The sequence below is a fragment of the Haematobia irritans genome, chromosome 1, assembly GCF_050003625.1.
Source record: "Haematobia irritans isolate KBUSLIRL chromosome 1, ASM5000362v1, whole genome shotgun sequence".
Classification (NCBI taxonomy): Eukaryota; Metazoa; Arthropoda; class Insecta; order Diptera; family Muscidae; genus Haematobia; species Haematobia irritans.
Window position 1 is genome coordinate 185,240,121 of NC_134397.1, and position 22,283 is coordinate 185,262,403.

The following is a 22,283-nucleotide window of genomic DNA, read 5'->3' on the forward strand; positions in this document are numbered from 1 at the left end:
ACATAGTTTTTTTTAGTTTACATAGTTTTTGCTACTCTCAATATGTCAGGTTCCATGCCCACAAACAGTATTACCGGGAAGTTTTGAATTACTTCTTTAATTTGGAGGAAAGTGCAGATGAATTCCACCGATTACTCTCCGAGGCTTGTCCCGTGTGTGCTCTTTCGGGATGTGTTTTATGCGTTTCAGAAGTGGTAGGGACCACAAAGAGCCTACAAGATACCGATTTGGCAAGAAGAACTTGCCAAACCGTTCGAAGTTACACGCCTTCGATTAAAATTATTGGGAATGATTCAAAAGCAAGGAAATTCGATAAGCGTTGAAGCCAAGAAACTTTAAAAAACGGTTTATTACTTGCGAACAGATACTCCAAAGAAGCATGTGCAAAGAGATTACGCGGCGTTTTGCTCTTACTCTCCAAACTGTTCTCTCGATCAATTAAAGCTCAAAACAGTATTTGTACACACGACGAAATTTGTATTTTCAAAACACTATTCAGTCTCGCTTGAGCAACGAATCCAGCTGGATGTGTTGTGGCATGTTGTTTAGCGATTATTTGAAACACGATATGAATGAAAATAACTATTTATTTTCAGAAAATTATTTTTGATCATATGAATGCTTGATATGCCAACAAACATTTTCTCGTGTAGGTTCCCATTTTTCGCTCATTTTTGCACTGTGCTTCGGATCTCCATCCTGTTGAAATTGCACTTCATCTTCAGTAGAGGCACTCTTGTCAACAAACTCGGGAAGATGAGTCTGCAAAATGGCGAGGTAGTCTTCCATCAATTTTCTGCAATGGTCCAATGTGCCACCAAGTGAAACAGCCCAAAACCATGATGCTTCCAACACCATGCTTCACAATTTGCTTAACATGCTGGCGTTGAATGGTATCACCAGGACGACGCCAGCAATATTGTTTACCGTCCGATTGGAAACGGGTAAATTTTGATTCATCTGACCAGATAACACGTTTCCAGTCATCTGTCGTCCAATTTTTATGCTCTCTTACAAACCTCAAAAATTCTACAAAAATTTAAATTTTTATATAAAAAACTTATTTTGGCCATATCTCCTAAATTAAGCGTCCTCGAGCGAAAAGGACAATAATTCGTGACCACCCTCAAAAAATTTAAAAATCCACCCAAATCCTAAAAAATTGAAATTTTTATATGAAAAACTTCTTTTGGCTATATCTTCTTAAATATGCGTCCTAGAGCGAAAACGACGATAATTCGTGACCACCCTCAAAAAATTGAAAAATCCACCAAATCCTAAAAAATGTTTGCATTTTTATATGAAAAACTTCTTTTGGCCATATCTCCTTAAATATGCGTCCTAGAGCGAAAAGGACGACAATTCGTGACCACCCTCAAAAAATTGAAAAATTCACCCAAATCCCAAAAAATTAAATTTTTTAATGAAAAACTTCTTTTGGCCATATCTCCTAGACTAAGCGTCCTAGAGCGAAAACGACGATAATTCGTGACCACCTCATTAAATTTTTTAATGAAAAACTTCTTTTGGCCATATCTCCTAGACTAAGCGTCCTAGAGCGAAAAGGACGATAATTCGTGACCACCCTCAAAAAATTGAAAAATCCACCCAAATCCTAAAACAATTTAATGTTTTATATGAACACCTTCTTTGGCCATATCTCCTAAACTAAGCGTCCTAGAGCGAAAAGGACGATAATTCGTGACCCCCCTCAAAAAATTTAAAAATCCACCCAAATTCTACAAAAATTGAAATTTTTATATGAAAAACTTCTTTTGGATATATCTCCTAAACTAAGCGTCCTAGAGCAAAAAAAATCCACGCAATCCTAAACAAATTTAAATTTTTATATAAAAAACTTCTTTTGGCCATATCTCCTAAATTAAGCATCCTAGAGCGAAAAGGACAATAATTCGTGAAAAATCCACCAAATTCAAAAAAAATTTGCATTTTTATATGAAAAACTTCTTTTGGCCATATCTCCTTAAATATGCGTCCTAGAGCAAAAAGGACGACAATTCGTGACCACCCTCAAAAAATTGAAAAATTCACCCAAATCCCAAAAAAATTAAATTTTTTAATGAAAAACTTTTTTGGCCATATCTCCTACACTAAGCGTCCTAGAGCGAAAACGACGATAATTCGTGACCACCGTCAAAAAATTTAAAAATCCACCCAAATCCTAAAAAATTTAAATTTTTATATGAAAAACTTCTTTTGGCCATATCTCCTTAAATATGCGTCCTAGAGCGAAAAGGTCGACAATTCGTGACCACCCTCAAAAAATTGAAAAATTCACCCAAATCCCAAAAAAATTTAAAATTTTTAATGAAAAACTTCTTTTAACCATATCTCCTACACTAAGCGTCCTAGAGCGAAAACGACGATAATTCGTGACAACCCTCAAAAAATTTATAAATCCACCCAAAAAAATTAAATTTTTTAATGAAAAACTTTTTTGGCCATATCTCCTACACTAAGCGTCCTAGAGCGAAAACGACGATAATTCGTGACCACCCTCAAAAATTTTTAAAATCCACCCAAATCTTAAAAAAATTGAAATATTTATATGAAAAACTTCTTTTGGCTATATCTTCTTAAAAATGCTCCCTAGAGCGAAAACGACGATAATTCGTGATCACCCTAAAATATTGTAAAATCCACCAAATCCTAAAAAAATTTGCATTTTTTTATGAAAAACTTCTTTTGGCCATATCTCCTTAAATATGCGTCCTAGAGCGAAAAGGACGACAATTCGTGACCACCCTCAAAAAATTTAAAAATCCACCCAAAACCTAAAAAAATTTAAATTTTTATATGAAAAACTTCTTTTGGCCATATCTCCTAAACTAAGCGTCCTAGAGCGAAAACGACGATAATTCGTGACAACCCTCAAAAAATTTATAAATCCACCCAAATCCCAAAAAAAATAAATTTTTTAATGAAAAACTTTTTTGGCCATATCTCCTACACTAAGCGTCCTAGAGCGAAAACGACGATAATTCGTGACCACCCTCAAAAAATTTTAAAATCCACCCAAATCTTAAAAAAATTGAAATATTTATATGAAAAACTTCTTTTGGCTATATCTTCTTAAAAATGCTCCCTAGAGCGAAAACGACGATAATTCGTGATCACCCTAAAATATTGAAAAATCCACCAAATCCTAAAAAAATTTGCATTTTTTTATGAAAAACTTCTTTTGGCCATATCTCCTTAAATATGCGTCCTAGAGCGAAAAGGACGACAATTCGTGACCACCCTCAAAAAATTTAAAAATCCACCCAAAACCTAAAAAAAATTTAAATTTTTATATGAAAAACTTCTTTTGGCCATATCTCCTAAACTAAGCGTCATAGAGCGTAAAGGACTATAATTCGTGACCACACTAAGAAATATAAAAATCCACCTAAATCCTAAAAAATAAATTTTTATATAAAAAACTTCTTTTGGCCTAGAGCGAAAAGGACGATAATTCGTGATCACCCTCAAAAAAATTTAAAAATCCACCCAAATCCTAAAAAATTTAAATTTTTATATTAAAAACTTCTTTTGGCCATATCTCCTTAAATATTCGTCCTAGAGCGAAAAGGGCGATAATTCGTGACAACCCTCAAAAAAAAATTGAAAAATCTACCCAAATCCTAAAAAAAAAATTTACATTTTTCCTAAAAAATATCTCCTTAAGTACGCGTCCTATTTTTGATTAAATTCATTAAAAAGTTAATTTCATTAAAATTCGTTATTAATAACAAAAATGTTGCTTCAAAGCCTTTCATCCAAAGATAATGAAAAAATGCAATATTAATGTCAAGAAATATTTCTCGAAGTGCATAAAGAGAGCCATCAGTTGGATACGCACACAAGTGGATCCACTACGACAATCCCGAGCGAAAAAAAACATATTGTTTTCCCCCTCATGGGAGCCACCGAGGTGCAATGATTAGACCGCCTTTCAGATTCGTGGGTTCAACCCCAATTTCCCCTCGCAGTAATGCTGGTGGCATTTCTTCTCTAAATGGTTTCATCGCAATGTGGAACGCCGTTCGAACTCGACCATAAAAAGTAGATACCTTGTCATTGACCCAAACATAGAATCGGGCTGCACTCAGTGATAAGTTTGAGAAGTTTATCAGTGTAGTATCACATTGGACTGAATAGTCTCAGTGAGCCTGAAATATCGAGGTGCCACTATACCTAACCTATTCCCGTCACGCCTCAAAATCGCCGCATAACCCAGACATTGCTCCTTCAAATTGCCACTTTTTCCTACCGATCATGCATTACCTATCTGAGTAACGTTTTCGTCTTATGAGGAAGCCAAAAATTGGGTCGAATAGTTGATTGAGTCGTTTTTCGTGACGGTATCCGTATGTTGCCAGAGAGATGGGAATAGGTTGTGGCTAGCGATGGCTAATACTTCAGTTGATTAGTCAGTTGCATTTTTATTTTATTTTTTTTTTTTTGAGTAAACGTTAGAAAAAATATTTTTTTTTTGCGCTTCCAATATTAAAGTAAATTTTCCCTGCATTAATGTCAACGAACAATAATCGTTATATAACGATTGTTATTTTCATTTAGTGTAGGCTATTTTCGGAATTGGATGTGCCATATAGTCCTAAAACCAACTAGCTTAAAATAGTATTTTGAGTTTCCCATAATAATCCAAAGCTTCCATATTTACGATTGGGTTAATTAAGCTATCTGTAAGATTACACCGAATTAGATAGTTATTATGTTATCCAGTATCTTGGGCTAGAAACCCTGTCATATCACATCCCTAAGATTAAGATTTCCCATTTACATAGCTGGTTCTAGCCCATTCACCGACAGGTGTATTATAGATAACATCTACTCGTTAAAAGATAATTCATATTTCTTCTTGGCCCTAATCTTTAGTACACTGTATATAGTGATCACGCACAATAATGGCGATATTTGTGTTTTCACAACTATTGCAGATCTTTCTGGTAGCCCTTTTGCTTCTTCATGTTTGAAATCATTTTTCTAATTTACAGCTCGCCGTCCGACTGCATCTGCCGTAAGACCTTTCCTATTAAGGCGCGGCACGGCAACTACAACCGGAGGATCGTTTAAACGAAGATCACTGAAGCTAAGGCGCAATACAAAGGATGGCAAAGAAATGGAAACTGACTGTAAGTTGTAAATATTAGCATACCACAAGTCCTAGTTTTTAACTATTCTCGCCTAATTCTAGTTAAACGTGTCGATTCTATACAAGCCAAACGTAAAGTGTCTTCACTATCCGATCGCAGTGATACCTCAGAACAGGGTGTTGCAAGTGGTGGTGAAGATGATCACGGCTCACCAGGCATCTTGAGCGATGATCAGCAACCAGAGTCACCAACAGATTCCAATGAAACGGATGATACCGCCAAAAATATGCCATGGCTAAAGGCAGTCATCGATTTAATTAGCAGCTACAATTTCTATTGTCCACATAAGGGCTATTGTCATCCGTATTGTTACAAGAGACATATGCGTTCATGCACTCGTCTCATTAAGGCTACAAGAAAGGTAAGAGAGATTTGGAGGCGAAGGAGAGAGATTCGCAAAAATTTCGAAAGTCGAATCGATTTGTATTTGTAATAAAAATTGCGAACTTTATGTCAATAATGTTTGACGAGAATTTTTTTCAGAAAAAAACACTTGTAATGAAAATGTACAAGAAAACTGGCATGGTACTTAAAAAAGATTGTGTAAGAGACAAGGGAATAGATTATAGCTCCAATCATTGGTGGGAGTTGGACCTTTTTCAAATTTGTTACTAAAATATGAAGATGTGATGATAAAGAGGAACGTAATTTAGTCCAATCTTAATAAATTCGTAAAGATACGTCTCATTATACATCGCTTTTACACTTTCTAAAAAAAATTAATGCGGTTGCAAATATCTCTAGAAAAATCCCCAAACTAAAAAAACTAACAGGTTGGCCGATAAGTCCCCGGTCTAACAAAGAAAAACAAATTTTTTGTCAAAATTCGTTTTTATTATTCAACAAAGTTCCCTTCAAGAGCGATACAAGGATTATAACGACCTTCCAATTTTTTGATACCATTTTGGTAGTACTCCTTCGGTTTTGCCTCAAAATAGGCCTCAGTTTCGGCGATCACCTCTTCATTGCAGCCAAATTTTTCCCTGGGAGCATCCTTTTGAGGTCTGAGAACAAGAAAAAGTCGCTGGGGACCAGATCTGGAGAATACGGTGGGTGGGGAAGCAATTCGAAGCCCAATTCATAAATTTTTCCATCGTTCTCATTGAATTGTGGCACGGTGCGTTGTCTTGGTGGAACAACACTTTTTTCTTCTTCATATGGGGCCGTTTTGCCGCGATTTCGACCTTCAAACGCTCCAATAACGCCATATAATAGTCACTGTTGATGGTTTTTCCCTTCTCAAGATAATCGATAAAAATTATTCCATGCGCATCCCAAAAAACAGAGGCCATTACTTTGCCAGCGGACTTTTGAGTCTTTCCACGCTTCGGAGACGGTTCACCGGTCGCTGTCCACTCAGCCGACTGTCGATTGGACTCAGGAGTGTAGTGATGAAGCCATGTTTCATCCATTGTCACATATCGACGGAAAAACTCGAGTGTATTACGAGTTAACAGCTGCAAACACCGCTCAGAATCATCAACACATTGTTGTTTTTGGTCAAATGTGAGCTCGCGCGGCACCCATTTTGCACAGAGCTTCCGCATATCCAAATATTGATGAATGATATGACCAACACGTTCCTTTGATATCTTTAAGGCCTCTGCTATCTCGATCAACTTCATTTTACGGTCATTCAAAATCATTTTGTGGATTTTTTTGATGTTTTCGTCGGTAACCACCTCTTCCGGGCGTCCACTGCGTTCACCGTCCTCCGTGCTCATTTCACCACGCTTGAATTTTGCATACCAATCAATTATTGTTGATTTCCCTGGGACAGAGTCCGGAAACTCATTATCAAGCCAAGTTTTTGCTTCCACCGTATTTTTTCCCTTCAGGAAACAGTATTTTATCAAAACACGAAATTCCTTTTTTTTCATTTTTTCACAATAACAAAAGTTGCTTCACAAAAGACACTCTATCTCACAAACTAATTGACTTACGCGAATCATTTGAAGGTTGGTACTATATAAAAATAATATGAATTTAATACTAGCGACGCCATCTATGTGTCAGACCGGTGACTTATCAGCCAACCTGTTATACCCAACTTCAAAAAAAAATATCAGTTTAGGAAAAATCCCTAATCTGACAAAACACTGGTACAGTGTTTGCCACAGAATAATCTATTGTTCAACATACTCCCAATGTCTTTCCTTTCTGTTGCTATTCGGATGTCCCAGGCTTGTTCATAAGAACCTTCCTAGAGGGTGTTCTATCAAGTTGTAACAGGACGTGTCCTTTGAAATGAGTCAAAGACGTGTCCTAAAGTTTACCCCGACAATGACAACTCCATGTTAAAGTGACCAGTCCCTTCTAATATACGTTTTGACCAGAACCGGGGCTGGTCCAGGTAGTATCCCTGTGCCGGTCTTGGGATTGATTCATTTCCCGTAGGCTAGCTAAAGAGCTTATAGCAGTTATGTCTTTACACAGAAACATTCCTCTCCGAGTAAGGAAAGTCAAGGTGAAAGTTGCAATGGCGTATCGTCTCCATTCTGATAGCGGACTGATCGGTTTTCCATTGCGTCTCTCTGACCTGTCGGTTCCAAACTAATGCTGCATATTTCACCACACCCGGCATATTATTTTATAGTAAAGGTTTCTTTGTCCGCATCGCAGGGCGAATTTTTATTGTTATTATTTTTTTTTAATTTGGAAAAATTTTAAGCTCCGGTCAAACATTTATATACTTGAATACTCTCAATCCAATATGGACTCTCCGACTTTTTCGTTAAAAGTCAGTTAGTCGAGTTTGACCAACATCAAATGTCGATTTGATACGATTTTCTAAAATATTAAAAGTTAATTTTTAAAAATATAAAAAATCGAATTCGATTTTCTAGTTGCTTTTGACAAAAAGCCGATAAGTTGAAAATGTGATTTTCGAGTTTTTTTTATCTCTGTCTGAGAACTCATTTATACAAAGTTGAATCAACTGATTTCTATAATGAGAATTACCCTGATTTGTTTATGCGGCAGGATCCTACTGAGAAATCTAAAACAAACCAAAAGGCATTTAATGGTAAATTCGCATAGCTAGGTTGGGTATAGTGGCAGCTCGATATTTCAGACTCACTCCACAAGTGTGAATTTCTCTCTCAACACTGAGTGCTGCCCGATTCTATGGACATAAGTAGGATTTGATCGCTAAATAAAGATGGATCAGGGAGGAATTGCGGATACACTGAAGGTAGCATTCCGATATACCGGGTTATGGTTACTTCCAAAATTCACTTTAACTATATTTCAACTGTCATTTGCCATATAAAACCATCTATTATATATGAAATATTGTAAAGAAAATTTCCCGGGAATTCCCGCACTTCATTCTCGGGAAAGCGGGAGCGAAAAAATAGCAAATTCCCGGGAATTCCCGGGATCCCTTTCCCTGGAAAAAAAACCATAATCAGGGAAGAATTGCGGATACACTCAAGGTAGCATTCCGATATACCGGGTTATGCTTACACTGCATTTCAAAACTGGTGCCGTACCACTAATGAGGAGCCCAGATGCTGTGTATATGTGAACGTCGTCCGAGAGGAGTGGAAAAGAGAGTGCTGGAGGTAACATTCGGTCCAGGGGAACTATTTGTTTCACTCTACGCGCCTTGGATATCTATGCAAAAATCCAATTTTTTTGTTCGTATCTCCTAAACTATGCGTCCTAGAACGAAAAGGAGCTTAATTCGTGATCACCCCCATTAAATTGAAAATTCTATTCAAAATCTAAAAAATAATCGAAAATTTGATATGGAAAAATTATTTTGCTCAAACCTTCTAAACTTTACGTCCTAGAGCGAAAAGAAGCTTAATTCGTGAGCACGCCATTAAAATAGGAAAATCTAACAAAATCCTAAATAACTCGAAATTTTATATGAAATACATATTTTGTCCATATCTCAAAACGAATCAAGAAAGTCTAAAAAACCTACTTTTTTATAAGAAAACTTATTTTGCTCAAAACTCCTAAACTATGCGTCCTAGAGCGAAAAGAACTATAATTCGTGATAATCTCCTTAAAATCGGAAATTTTGTCAAAATACTAAACAATCGAAATTTTTATAAGAAAACTAGCGTAACCCGGCCCGCTTCGCTGCGCCTTCCGAAGCGTATTTGTAGGAATATTTTGCGTTAACTTAGCCAACCATATCCTTCTTGCTGAAAACAAATTCGAAAAGATTTGAATTCTTTCAAAAAAATCGGACTACTTGCTTTTTCGTTTATAGGCGGATATGCATATATAAAACGGTTCGTTTTAAAAAATGTCGGGGAGAGGGTGTACCATTTCCTCCAAATTTTTTTAAATAATCTTCTGTATTCAAGTAGTTGGACAATCTTCTATATTTCTTGTAAATTTTAAGTGTGGTTTATCAAGGAAAGGTATCCTTCTCCTCAACATATCTGAAAATTAAGTACTATATTATAATAACATACAAAGAATTACTGTTTCCCATCCAATAAATCGGAAAAAGCAAAAGTAGTAAAAAGTTTTACCACATTAACATTTGCTAAAATTTTGGAAAATGATGCACCCTCTATGTTACGTTGGCTGCCAATTTCATGTAAATTTAAGTTCTTTACTAAAAAGAAGTCTGGCAGAAGCCTGTGCAAAAAAAAATAAAATTATGTACCGAGTTCCCATTTACGGACAACCCTCTACTTTCATATCAGGTCCACTCCGACCTGATATCGGACTATCACGTACCCTATATTAATTTCAAAACTACTCAATGGTCCCTATAAATTCTATCGAAGTAAATCGACAAAGTTTATTTCAATTTTCCCCTTCCCCAACCAGATATCGAAAAATCATATACTAATTTAAAAATCATGTATAAATTTAATCACCTCCTCCCACGTTCTCCGTCAATTTCAAGTAGATCGGAGATGTTTAAATTTTACTCTATTGTTTTAAAGGGACGTCATCTTTAAACGTCCCAGAAAATGTCAAGCAAATTATAAGCCTAAAGGGGCGGCCTCTCTTCCGTCCAAATATCACAAAATCAGGTATCAACTATTAATATGGTAACCTCTCCCCAGTCCTCTGTAAATTTCAAGTAACTCGGTAAAGTTTAATTGTTTCTCTGTATGTACTTAAGAGAAGGGGATGTCTCCCTATGCCCTTTTATTTTTATTAAAATATCAGGAACCTGTTATAAATTTCATAACCTCACCCATTTTTTCCGTAAAATTTCAGTCGGAGGAGTTTAGTTTTGTTTTCACTGTACTTTAAAAAAAGTCGGGGAAAGGGGTGGTCCCCCTCCCCGACCAAATATCGAAAAATAATGTAGCGGATTTTTGTCTAGATGCCAACCCCTACATTCAATGAAAATTTCAAGCAAATCGCATAATTTTGTTCTAAGTTTCAAAAAGTAGGGCAACGGGGAGGTCCCCTCCCCGTCCACATATGAAATCATCAGGTACCCCATATTAATTCCATAACCTCACCGCATGTTCTCTATAAATCTCAGATAATTTAGAGAATTTTAGTTTTTTCACTGTACTTTAACAAAAAGTCGAACAAAGGGGAGGTCCCCCTCCGCCACCAAATATCGAAATATAAAGTAGCGGATCTTTGTCTACATGCCAACCCCAACCTTCAATGAAAATTACAAGCAAATCGGTCAACCTTGGTTCAATTTTCAAAAAGTCCGACAAGGTCCGAGATCCCCCTTCGCGACCAGGTGTCACCACATGAACGCTCCCTACGATCTCTGAAAGTTTCAAGTAAATCTGTTCAGCCGTTTCCGAGCCAACTCGAAACATACATAGATTGCATTTTATATATATAGATTTATTTTGCTCAAATCTCCTAAAGTATACGCCCTAGAGCGACAAAAAAGCTAAATTCGAAATAACCCCCTAAAAGCGAACATTCAGTCAAAATTCTAAATAACTCGAAATTTTTATATGAAAAACTTATTTTGTTTATGTCTCCTAAACCATATGCCCTAGAGAGATAAGGAGTTTAATTCGTGATCAAACCTAAGAAAATAACAAATTTCATCCAATACTGAAAAAGAAAGTTTGCTACAATTAATTCATTCGTGGTAAATACAGAATAGTTCTAAATTTCCTAAAAATGTTTAACCCCAAATACGAAAATACGAAATTTAGAATAAATTTCTCAAAAAAGAAAACTTGTCTCTCTCTGTGCAATTTCTTCTATTTGAGTTATTCTCACATTTGGATAATTCTCTTCAAGCCAATGTATGTCGTCAAAAATCTAATTTAATTGTGTTATTTTTCTCCTTTCGCTTTAAGGTATATGGTGAAGAATTTGGTTTCACCTTCGATGCTGATCATCCCACATTGGAGCCAACGGTCATATCCTCCTCTAAAGTAAATAGCCAACGACCGCGATCGGCTCGCAAAGTATCTGAACAAAGTTCAACACAGACATCTCCATCCAAACGTAAGGATAGTTTATCGCGAAAGGATCGTATAAGTGATGATCCCGATTTGGAAATGGCTGAAAAATTAGCTAAAGCTTTTCGTCAGGAGCGAGAGAAAAAGGAGCAAGAAGAACCTCCTATACTTAAATTTATACGTTTTCATATACGTAGCCTTTTCCATTACCCATTTGCGACAATGCTCAAAGGTGCTGTGATATTAACCGAAGAAATGGTTATTGAGGCAATGCCAGCTGCTTGGGAGTTGCTACTGGAGACCAATCAAGATACAGCATCTGCTAGTGCAGCGGTTTTCCTAATGGGTTCGGTGAAGGCACAAAACTATGCCTTTGATATTATGCAAAGAGCTTTGAAAAATAAAGATCCGGATATAAGAATTGGGGCTATCCAGAGGTAGGTGAAATGAAACGAGATTCTTTTCTGTAATAGGTCAATTGTGTGGTTTCTTGCAGATATTTGATTTTATGGAAGAATCGTTTCCACGTCTGGCCTCGCATGGAAGAAAATGCTCATGATGTAACCTTCAAGGTACCACCAGGGGGTATAGAATTTACTTTACCTTCACCAAAAATTGGTATCGAGAGTTTGCCCGTCGTGGATCCACCTTGGATGCCGGTTCAGCAAACTAAAGATATGGATGTGACCTTAAATCAAGATCGTCATGTGGGGTATAAAGGTAAAATAGAGTTTTACAATTTCCCAGAGAGAAAACAAAAATAATTTCTATTTTTTTCCTTTACAGTGACCGCCACCAAAAGTCGTAAAATGCAACAAACCGAAGCCATACGCAATGCCCTTCGTCAACAGCGAGACAAGCAACGAGCGGAACGTCATAGTTTCTTAATAACCACAATCCCCGTTAGTCAACAAGCATCCCATGAACCCGGAATGGAACACGAAGATCATGAGGGCGAAGAAGAAATTGATGGAACACGAATGTCTTCGCATCTGCACCACTCCCATTCCCTGTTTCCCTCGGTCCTTTGTTCTTCGGTTATGCAAATTGTTGGCTGTTTGGATGATGCGGCAATTGGAAGTGATGGAAATGCTGTCTATGAGGTGGCCTATCAGGTTATCTGGGTATGCCTATTGGAGGAGTCAGCATTATTTTTACGTTATGTCTTTGAACGTTTAACACGTGATCGCCAGGATCAAATGTTCAAGTTATTACGTCATTTGATACGATTCGTTCCCAGGTTACCGCAACAGGCGGCATTTGCTTTGTACAATTCCATTATAGGTTACATTATGTTCTATGTCCGATCATCAAATGAACTGAAACAAGAAGTAAGATATTGCTTTTGTCTTTTGGCGCACATCAACGGAATTTAATTTCATCTTTTCCTTATAGCTTGTTGGTTCAGCTTTATCCATTCTATGGATGGTTGTCCATAGTGTCCATGGCATTATGTTTAAGGATTTGAAACAGATTCTCCGTAAGGAACAATGTGATGCATCGATTCTCTTAACTGCCAATGTACCGGCTGCTAAGAAGATCGTTGTCCACGGCCCAACGGATGATGATTGCAATATTCCCTCTCAATTTCCTGTGCAAGAGGACACGCTGTTCTGTCAGTTGTTAAAAGAAGCTTTGGACTATTATCCAGTGGATGAAAAGAATATCAATAACTATTGTTTAGTGGACTATAAGAGTAGTAAGTAAATCAAACAGCACCGGAATCATTTTATTTTAAAAATTCCCTTAAAATGGAACGTTGTTCTGGAGAAGTAAATCATTAAAACTAGCACGAAAATCCATTGTTTTCGAAATCTCCGGGAGAATCATTATACTGTATCGAGCATTGAAACGGAAAGACAAGGAAGTTCATTCAATGTTTGAGCATCAACATTCAATGTTTGAACATCAACATTCAATATTTGAACATCAACATTTAATTTCATGTTTTCTTTGCCGCAGGGCTTGTAGGAAATGCAAAGAGGTGTCGCGTGATGCGAGGCGAATGGCAACATTTCATGTATTGCTTGAGTCAGGGAGTTGAGGTAACTATATATGTCCCAGATCCAAGAAATGATGTGAACGGTTCTCTGGGATATTTTATTTCATGGCTACTTACTGGATGTGGAAATCCTGCAGTGGTGGGACGTTGTCCCTATTAAAAATTATTCGCTCGGCGGAACCATTCTGAATGTGTCATAGTGTGGATGATTTACTTCCCACATTTATTCTTTGGGCCTGTAAAGCATCTTGGACACGTGTTGCAAGTCCCTTTCAGATTGTTGTCTTAAATGTTTGTACACACGCGGAGGCGATGGTGAACTACGCACTAATCATTTCCAATAAGCGAACAACAAGGATTCTGTGTCTGCAATCTAAGTGCCGTCACCAAATGATTACAGGACCTTGTTCCTTTCCCATGGGGGAGTTTATAACTGAAGATTTAGTGGCTGACTTCTTCAAAATGTTCGCAAGAAAATAACTGAAAATATCAGCAAGTTATTTGATATATTTCAGTTACCAGAAATAAATGATCCAGATGCAAAGTTCTCGCAAATATGACTAAGGGACATCAAATTCCTTCGGTGGATCAAGAGCCACGAGGACTGTCCTGTGGTATGTCGTGTTATGGCTTTTGTTCCACAATGTTTGCATTGACCGAATCCATAAGGATGATCGCGTGAATTTTCTTACCTAAACTCGTAGCAGTAGTTTGAAATTCCCTCAGTTCTCAGGGTTTGGAAGCCATGCCTCTGTCGACCACTGTAACTTTGATGGTGGTAAATTGCAACCTATGACTCCAATAAGCGATCATTAAGGATTCTAAGAGCAGTCACCAAATGATTACAGGAACTTGCTCCTTTCCTATGGGGGAGTTTATCAGCAAGTTTTTTGATATATTTCAGTTGCCAGAAATAAAAGGTCCTTCGCATCTGGACTCGACTAAACGTATTAAATTTCCTCATGTAGATCCTATAAGTCTCGGAATGTATGATAAACTGTTGATTGAGAAACTTTGTGTACTGCTCTTCGGAGCAGTCAGGTCGCCAAAGGTTAGGCTAGGTAGGACTATTCAGTCCATTGTAATACCACAGTGGTGAACTTCTCTCTTGTCACTGAGTGCTGCCCGATTCTATGTTAAGCTCAATGACAAGAGCTTAACATAGAATCGAACCCACGACCCTTTTTATAGCCCTGTCCGAACGGCGTTCCAAATTGCAGTGAAACCACATAGAGAAGCTTTGAAATACTATGAAATATCACTAAGAGGGGAAATCCACCGCTTAAAACTTTGGGTTTGAACCCATGATCCTGTGTATGAAAGGCGGGCATGTTAACCATTGCACCACTGGGAGCCCTTTCAATCTTACGTTCTGGGTCCGAGTGCTCCAGAACTTACCTATACATAAACCTAAATTGTATCGCTTCAGATTCTCTAACAACGTCTTCCGCTTCTTGTCACCGATTCTCCTATTGTTCTCCAGATGCACTTACTGATTCTGAGATATAGAGAGTGAGTCGAGTCTCACTGGTCACCTCGCAAATATGAAGCTCCCATCGTCCTCTTCAAAGGCACAAGAACTTGGAAGAGGAAGTGTTTCACTGAAGCAGCGATTGGCATATTCTCTATAGATACAACTTCTCCAGATGTATATATGCAAAATTGGAAGCACGGTCGATGATGACAATTATGGTGATGGGGTGGTCTTGTGTGTTATCATAAATTTCGTGTTGAGTGATTGGCACTTTAACCCATGTCCAGATCGAGGAACTTTGCTAATAAGATTACATTCTTCCACAGTGATCTACTGGCGTGTCGAGTAGGATTAGCAAGGCATGCGGAAAGAGGACGCATGTAGTGTGGCCCTTGATTAAAGATGAAAATTGAAGGGGCTGTACAAGCCTGATCTGAATTTGGCCAAAACTACTGCCAGTCTGCCGTGGGAGACATCGTTTCTCCGGTGTTATCTCTGACATTCCTGGGCAATGGTTGTTTATCCGCAAGATGGTGATTTGAAATACTGTCATCTTTTATGTCGATGTTAGAAAGGTCCAGCTTCACAAGTTATCTATACATAAATCTAAGTTGCATTCCTTCATTTGCTCCAACCACATTTTCTTAATATGTTCTTCGAGTCTCCTATCTTCTTCCAGATAAAGTTCAATAGTGTTAGTCGAGTCCCGATACTTTTGATTAAATTTTTCAGATCGAGGAGATTTGTGCGTACGTTTAGTAGGGCTAACGAAAAAAGGAAGCGTTTAATATGGATTTTGGTTATATATGGGACACATGTTAACTACGCAGATAAATAGAAATTGAGGCGGCTGCACCAACCTGATCTGAATTGGGCCAAAACTATTCTAGTCTGCGCTGGAAGGTCGCTTTCCTCCGATGCTTTGCGCGGTGATCGGACTCTGAGAACAGAATTAAGCTTGTTGAGACTCTCTTTGTATCGCTGGATCTTGCACTCTAGATAAGTCCCTGGTATTCATGGGTTGTGGTTGTTTATCCACAAAATTGTGATTTAAAGTCCTGTCACCATTTCTGTAAGGGTCCAGAGGTCCTACACAGTACTCCACAGGTAAACAAAAGTTATGTTTGCTACATTTTGCGCAACATATTCAATAGCCGTGTTTTTCGACTGACTTGCCAGCGGTGCAAGTGATTGTATGGTTCAGACGTCTGAATTTTAGAAAAATGACCAACGATGAATATGCGGACGTTATTTTTATGCCACTTAAAAAATTTGCTCAACATCTCGTTTTTTGTCTCGTACAGTTTTGACTCAGATCTTTCTCCAAATGTTGCAAAAGAATAATCGAATGCCGCCAACTGATACACCAAATATTCGGCTTTAAATATTATGCTTTCTACGAATCCTTATTTTGCTCTTCTGCAAAAGATAAACCTGTAGATGTTTTCGACTCAAATATGGTTCGAACTCGACTAATCCTTTTATTTTTCATTGCTTCTATCCGTTTTAGATAAAATCCTAAACCCAAATTGGTACATTCGTGATTTATACTTCTTTAAGCGATCGCAATATCCTGAAGTTCGTTTGGTATTGCTGAAGCCCGATGAATCATTTTTAGCTCTACAGAAACAAGAGCTCACTAAGAAATTCGTCGAAATCGGAAAAGTGCACCTGACATGGGCTATTTTAAAGAATGTTGACATGGTAGTGCAGAGAGTGGTATTCTTGCATGAGGAACTTATGAAGCTACCCTCATTTCCACGTAAGGCATTAGAGGTCGATTTGGATTTGCATCAGAGTGGAGAATATGGAAAAGTACTGCTTGGTTTGGATGTTTTGCACAAATTTATGTGGGTTCGTTTGATTGCTCGCATGTTCGAGGCTATGGCTGGAAATTTTGCTTACTCGGCAGATATCCAACTGTTCTTGAATGTCCTATCTGGGGCGGCATTCCTGCATGCCGAAGATTCTTGTATTATGCGATATGTCATGGCAACATACATTAATGCTGCCTTCAATTTCAAGAATATTTTCTCGACCAATGGTTACTTTATGATAATGCCGACCCTGCTGCAAATTTACTCCCTGCATCAGACTAACAAACTGATTACCACCACCATTGAATATGCGGTCAAGCAATTTTATTTGCTCAATCGCAAACCCTTCATACTGCAAATGTTTGGCTCAGTATCGGCAATTTTGGATACCGATGAAGATGGTACCTATGGTGATGCTCATAAGGTGAGTTAGTGTTTAATGCAAATAAAAAAACACCTAACCGCAAAATTCCATTATAGGTCCAGTCTAGTTGTTTATTTAATCTATTGCTCAGTTTGGAGGATCCCTCTCCAGATCCTTTGAATATTGCCGAGTTGGTTAAGGAACCTAAACCCTTGAAAGCCATCGACTTTTGCTACCACGATGAGGATGGTGATGTAACCGTTTTGGATTGCATTACTCTCTGTGTTATGGTGGTATCATATTCGGCAGAAAGTACTCGAGGCTATCAAATGTTGGTAAGTAGAATAATTCTTAGGTCTGTTGCTATATGATCCTATTCCATTTCTATTTTCTAGATTATCTTGGAAGCTATACTTCCATGTTATCTACAGCAGATTCAATCACCCAGTTACATTCCTCTCCAAGGAAAATCAGAGCGAGACATTATTCTCCAACTGGCCGTGGCCATACGTACCATGGTTCATAATTGTGAGGGCTTGGCTAAGAGCTATAATGGACCATATCGCAATAGTCCTGAACATAAGGGATCTTCCCAACGAAATTGTAGCCGAGGTCCACCTTGTTCTCCGGGTCTTGATTTTGAAGAAGAATCACATTCGAAGTACATCAACGATCCTCGAACAAAGAACATTATCGACTCGGGAGAAGATTCAGAAATGATAAGAACTGAATATCGACGACCCAGAGATGTTCTACTATCAGTGGTGGGAGACTTTTTAAGCAAGTCCACAACACGTTTGCAAGAACTTTCCAAGAAGATGCCAAAGGATGATAATAAGCCGACAGAGGTTTTGGATGCCAAATGTCATATACGTTTGGCAGACATAGCACATTCGTTACTCAAAGTTTCGCCCTATGATCCGGAATCTATGGCCTGTCGTGGTTTGCAACGATATATGCAGGCTGTATTGCCTAGAGCAGAATGGTCCAATGACACACTAAGGAATGCTTTGGTAACCATACTAAGAAGAATCGATAAAGTATTCTTGAAAATATCCAAGAAGCCTTCCATACGGCGTAACACTGATTGGGAGGCCGCAGCGGGTCTCTTAAAAGGCATCCATGAAACTATTGTACGTCATCCTTATGTCCTTCATTGGCAACAGATGAAAACTCTCATAAGTACCGTGCAAAATCTCATTGTCAATGAACCTGGCACAGCAGCTCCCGAAGGTGTATCGAGCGCAGGGGCAGCTCTCATGTCTCAGAATCCACCGGCCTTCTTCTGTTCTACGGTAGTGCGCCTGGTAGCATTACAGGTGGTAAGTCCTGTCGATTGCTTTTCGTTGGTGCAAATATGTGGAGGTAGTGCCGAGTTCTCCACACAGGAGAAGGCCGAAGGATATCTAATGCATTTGATAATGCCACTGTGCTTGAAAGTCTGCTCTGGACGAGGTGTATCGGATGTGGGCGAATTGAAAATGACCGATGTTAGTTATTTGTTGACTGCAGTTTTGAATGCCATGAGTCCCCCGGCAGGACGTACTGGCCAAGCTGTTTCCCAGATAAATCGTGTGGGAGGAGATTTAAGAACCGGATCATTAACCTTCACTGGTAGTCGAGATGCCAAAAGGCCAGCCCGAATTGCTGGTTCACTATATCAAGCCGCTTTCTTAGCCTTGCGTATCGTATGTATTTGCTTCGAAAGTCGTCTCTCCACGGAGTGGCCAAGAATTGTACGAGTTATGCGCGATTTAGGTAGGAGAAATGAAGCTGCCCCAGACTTGTGGAGTTTCTTGGAATTTGTAGTTACCCATAGGACACCGCTCTACATAGTGCTATTGCCATTCATTTTACATAAGGTTAGAGAAGACGAACTTCATATCCAGTGGTCCCATAACCCATGTCTCTACTACTTGCAGATTTCCCAGCCTCCAATTGGAGATCATGAACGTCATATGCAATTTATTATCCGGGAAAGATTACGAGGCACTCCACCTCAAGGAGGTTTAAAGTCTAAAGGAGCTTTACTGTTAGAATTAGCCAGAGATATGAGAGATTTGCGAGATGAGTTGGAGGAAAAACGTTATGGTAAGACCTTCTACGGAAGGCAAGGAATTTTGGAATTCATAATTATGGAGAGATGAATTTGATTTCATAACCATTTCACCCATATCGTTGTGGAATCAAATTCCTCTCGCTGGGCTTGGTTTTAACTAACATTTCCAACTTTGAATTCCAATTTCCAGATCGTGAGAGTTCTGATCAAAAGAAGAGCGACACTCCAGCGGCCACAAGCGGTACAGATGCTCATAATAAATCACAACAACGACCTTCTCTAATTTCAATTTTCACTGGTACCACTACAGGGCAAGCTACACACTCACACATTTCAGCAGCACCCATTGACTCTCGCAGCGGCTCAGGAGGAATTTGTACACCTAGCGATACTCTGTCACAGCAAACGTTACATCCTCCAAGAGAATCCCTTTCGAGTAGTTCCACTGGCAAGGATCATCATACAACCACCAGTGAGAGTCATAGTGGTGGCGATCAGGCGGTAGGATCTGCACCCACATTAATTGGTGCTGGTGGGGTGGCTTCAGGATCTGGTGTGGCATCTAGCCAAGGAACAAGTTCAGCCACCATTGCTACTGCTCTACCATCGGGGGTAACCTCACAGCTATCACATTCTCAAAGTTTGCAACAGGCTCCATTTAAGGCACAACCGCCAAAATTACGATTTGTCTCATCGGTAGAGTTTAGACACTCTTCTGGAGAGACTTCAACAACACCCCTCTCCCCAGAAAGTCCAGCTGAGGATAGCTCAGGAGATCATACACGCTCACGACTACAAAGAACTAAAGCAGCAAGTCGTAAAACATTTCGTTTAAAACGGAGTAGGCTAACACCAATGGAACCACCCAGTATAGTAAGTTTTTATGGTAGCAAAAGCATAGGGAATAAAATACATAAGGTAACAATATTTATGACCCTCCTCTCTTTCTCTTCTTTTAGGTCACAGCCTTGTCACAAGAAGAACACCCAAAACCCATAGGTGAAATATCTTGGGATTCGGTATCACAAACATCATCCACTTCGGGTTATCGTGATACTAACAGTTTACAAACGGGTTTACTTTCACCGGATGGCTCCCTAGGTGGCCTAACTTTAGGTCGTTCACCCTCTCAACATTCTCTTTTGATGGTTTACGAGGGTCAAGATGAGGATACGCTTATTTAACAATCAAAGTTAGATGGCTAAGTTTAAACAAAGAGTAATTGAACGACTTACCTTTAGTATTGCTACGTCGGCAACGGAGAAATCTCATTTTAAGAAATATTTATTGAGGGCAAAATTTGATTGATCTTTGATTGAAAAGAGGTAAGAAATAGAATTTTACTGGTTACAGGCATACTCTACCATAATCTGAAAAGAAATAATGAAAAATTCTCCAATCGTAAAAGGTCTGCTTATTATAAAGACATAATACAGTGAAAGCTTTCAGAAGTGGACACCTACCCAAAGTCTCCTAAATTTTGTCCACATTTGGGAGGTGTCCACTTATGAGAGGGTAATTTTAATGTGATATATCTTGAGAGGTTTTTCTTTGTAGAAAAGCATATTTCAATGAAAATTTTAATTCAATTTCTATTACAACAGTTACGTGATTCCATTACGGTCTTCTGCAAAGATTGGACTAAACTTTTACATTAAATAAATAGCATCATAAATACAAAAGATCATCTTTACACCAAATACGAAGAAGCTTGGTTGGGACTCTTATATGGAAATGATCACCTCCAACATGTTCCTAGAGCATAATGTTATTATTGAACTGGAAACATAGAACATTTTTTGCGAAAAATATTGTTTTCTTGCCAAATGCTTGCCGAAATTAGATACAGGGAAACGTCTCACTAGTGGACACTCGCGGTCGCCTAAATTTTGTGCACTATTGGACACCCGCGGTTGCCTAAATTTTATGCACATTTGGGAGGTGTCCTCTTATGAGGATAATTTTAATGTGAATAGCAAACGTTTCACAATAGTTGTCCACTTTTGAGAAGTGCCGCTTTTCAGATTGTCCAAGTATGAGAGGTTTTACTGTACATAATTTCCAAGATAACATGGTTGCGACAAACAGTCTACATGTTCCCCATCCAAAAATAACATTATACTCTTGAAACAAATTCCTTCGTTCAATTAGATGGAACACAGAAAAAAAATTTCACGATAATTTTTCCAATTAAAGTCATAATTGAGTATTAAAACATATTCAATTAAATTTTTAATTGATTCAAGAATTTTTTAAATTGAAACAAACATCAGTCACAAATATTAATAGTAATAATTATTTTTTTTAATTGATACTAACATTTCTGTGACTGAAGACATTTCAATTAAAAAATTAATTGGATCAATTAATTTTGTGATTGAGTCAGAAAAAAATGTTTTGTGTGTACCCTGCCAACATTTTTTGAATTTGACGGCGCTTCTGAGAATCCCCACCACGTCGAAAACAGTCGTATACGATATCCAAAACTCCTCGCAAAAGTGTCGTCACTATTGAGAAGTTGTACCACGCCAAGTTACTACAAAAAAGTATCGCATGGGTGCAATTATTAGGTGTCTTTCAGCGTCTATTAGTCTTAATTCTTGATGGAGGCAGCGTGTCTGGAAAAATATCTGAAAAACTATCACTTTATTCAATTTGGAAAGTCGAAAATTGTTCACCAATATACCTTTCACAAATTTAAGCGTAATAACTATGTTTTCAGCACTTCATTTTCGTTTTTATTTAAATAAATTATAATAAGCTAGTTGCGCTTTGTGTTTCACAAAATATAAAATGGCTCTTGTAACAATAGTGATGGCAAAATACTTTCATGTACATTTTGTACTTTTTGATACGCTTCCCCCATCACAGTTGGCGATTGTGGTAGTGTCACTTACGAGTCTGTGGTAGCGATGAGGATGAAATGGAACTTTGAAATGATGGCAGCGTATAAGAAGATTTCCGGCGCTTGAATCGAACATAATACCTACTTTAAAGCGGAAAACATTTCATTTGAATG

General features: G+C 38.2%; 1 protein-coding gene across 1 annotated transcript in view; it reads left to right on the top strand.

Annotated features, from left to right (window-relative positions):
- Positions 1-22,283, top strand: part of unc80 (unc80, NALCN channel complex subunit) — a 93,454-nt gene that overhangs the window by 66,036 nt on the left and 5,135 nt on the right. Inside the window, exons 22-33 of the mRNA XM_075292292.1 lie at positions 5,019-5,156; positions 5,219-5,538; positions 11,444-11,985; positions 12,045-12,268; positions 12,335-12,879; positions 12,944-13,247; positions 16,535-17,265; positions 17,322-17,540; positions 17,601-19,067; positions 19,128-19,296; positions 19,455-20,137; positions 20,224-20,589. Of these exons, the coding sequence (XP_075148407.1) occupies positions 5,019-5,156; positions 5,219-5,538; positions 11,444-11,985; positions 12,045-12,268; positions 12,335-12,879; positions 12,944-13,247; positions 16,535-17,265; positions 17,322-17,540; positions 17,601-19,067; positions 19,128-19,296; positions 19,455-20,137; positions 20,224-20,448 (5,567 nt within the window). The 3' untranslated portion in view covers positions 20,449-20,589. The remainder of the gene's footprint in view (positions 1-5,018; positions 5,157-5,218; positions 5,539-11,443; positions 11,986-12,044; positions 12,269-12,334; positions 12,880-12,943; positions 13,248-16,534; positions 17,266-17,321; positions 17,541-17,600; positions 19,068-19,127; positions 19,297-19,454; positions 20,138-20,223; positions 20,590-22,283) is intronic.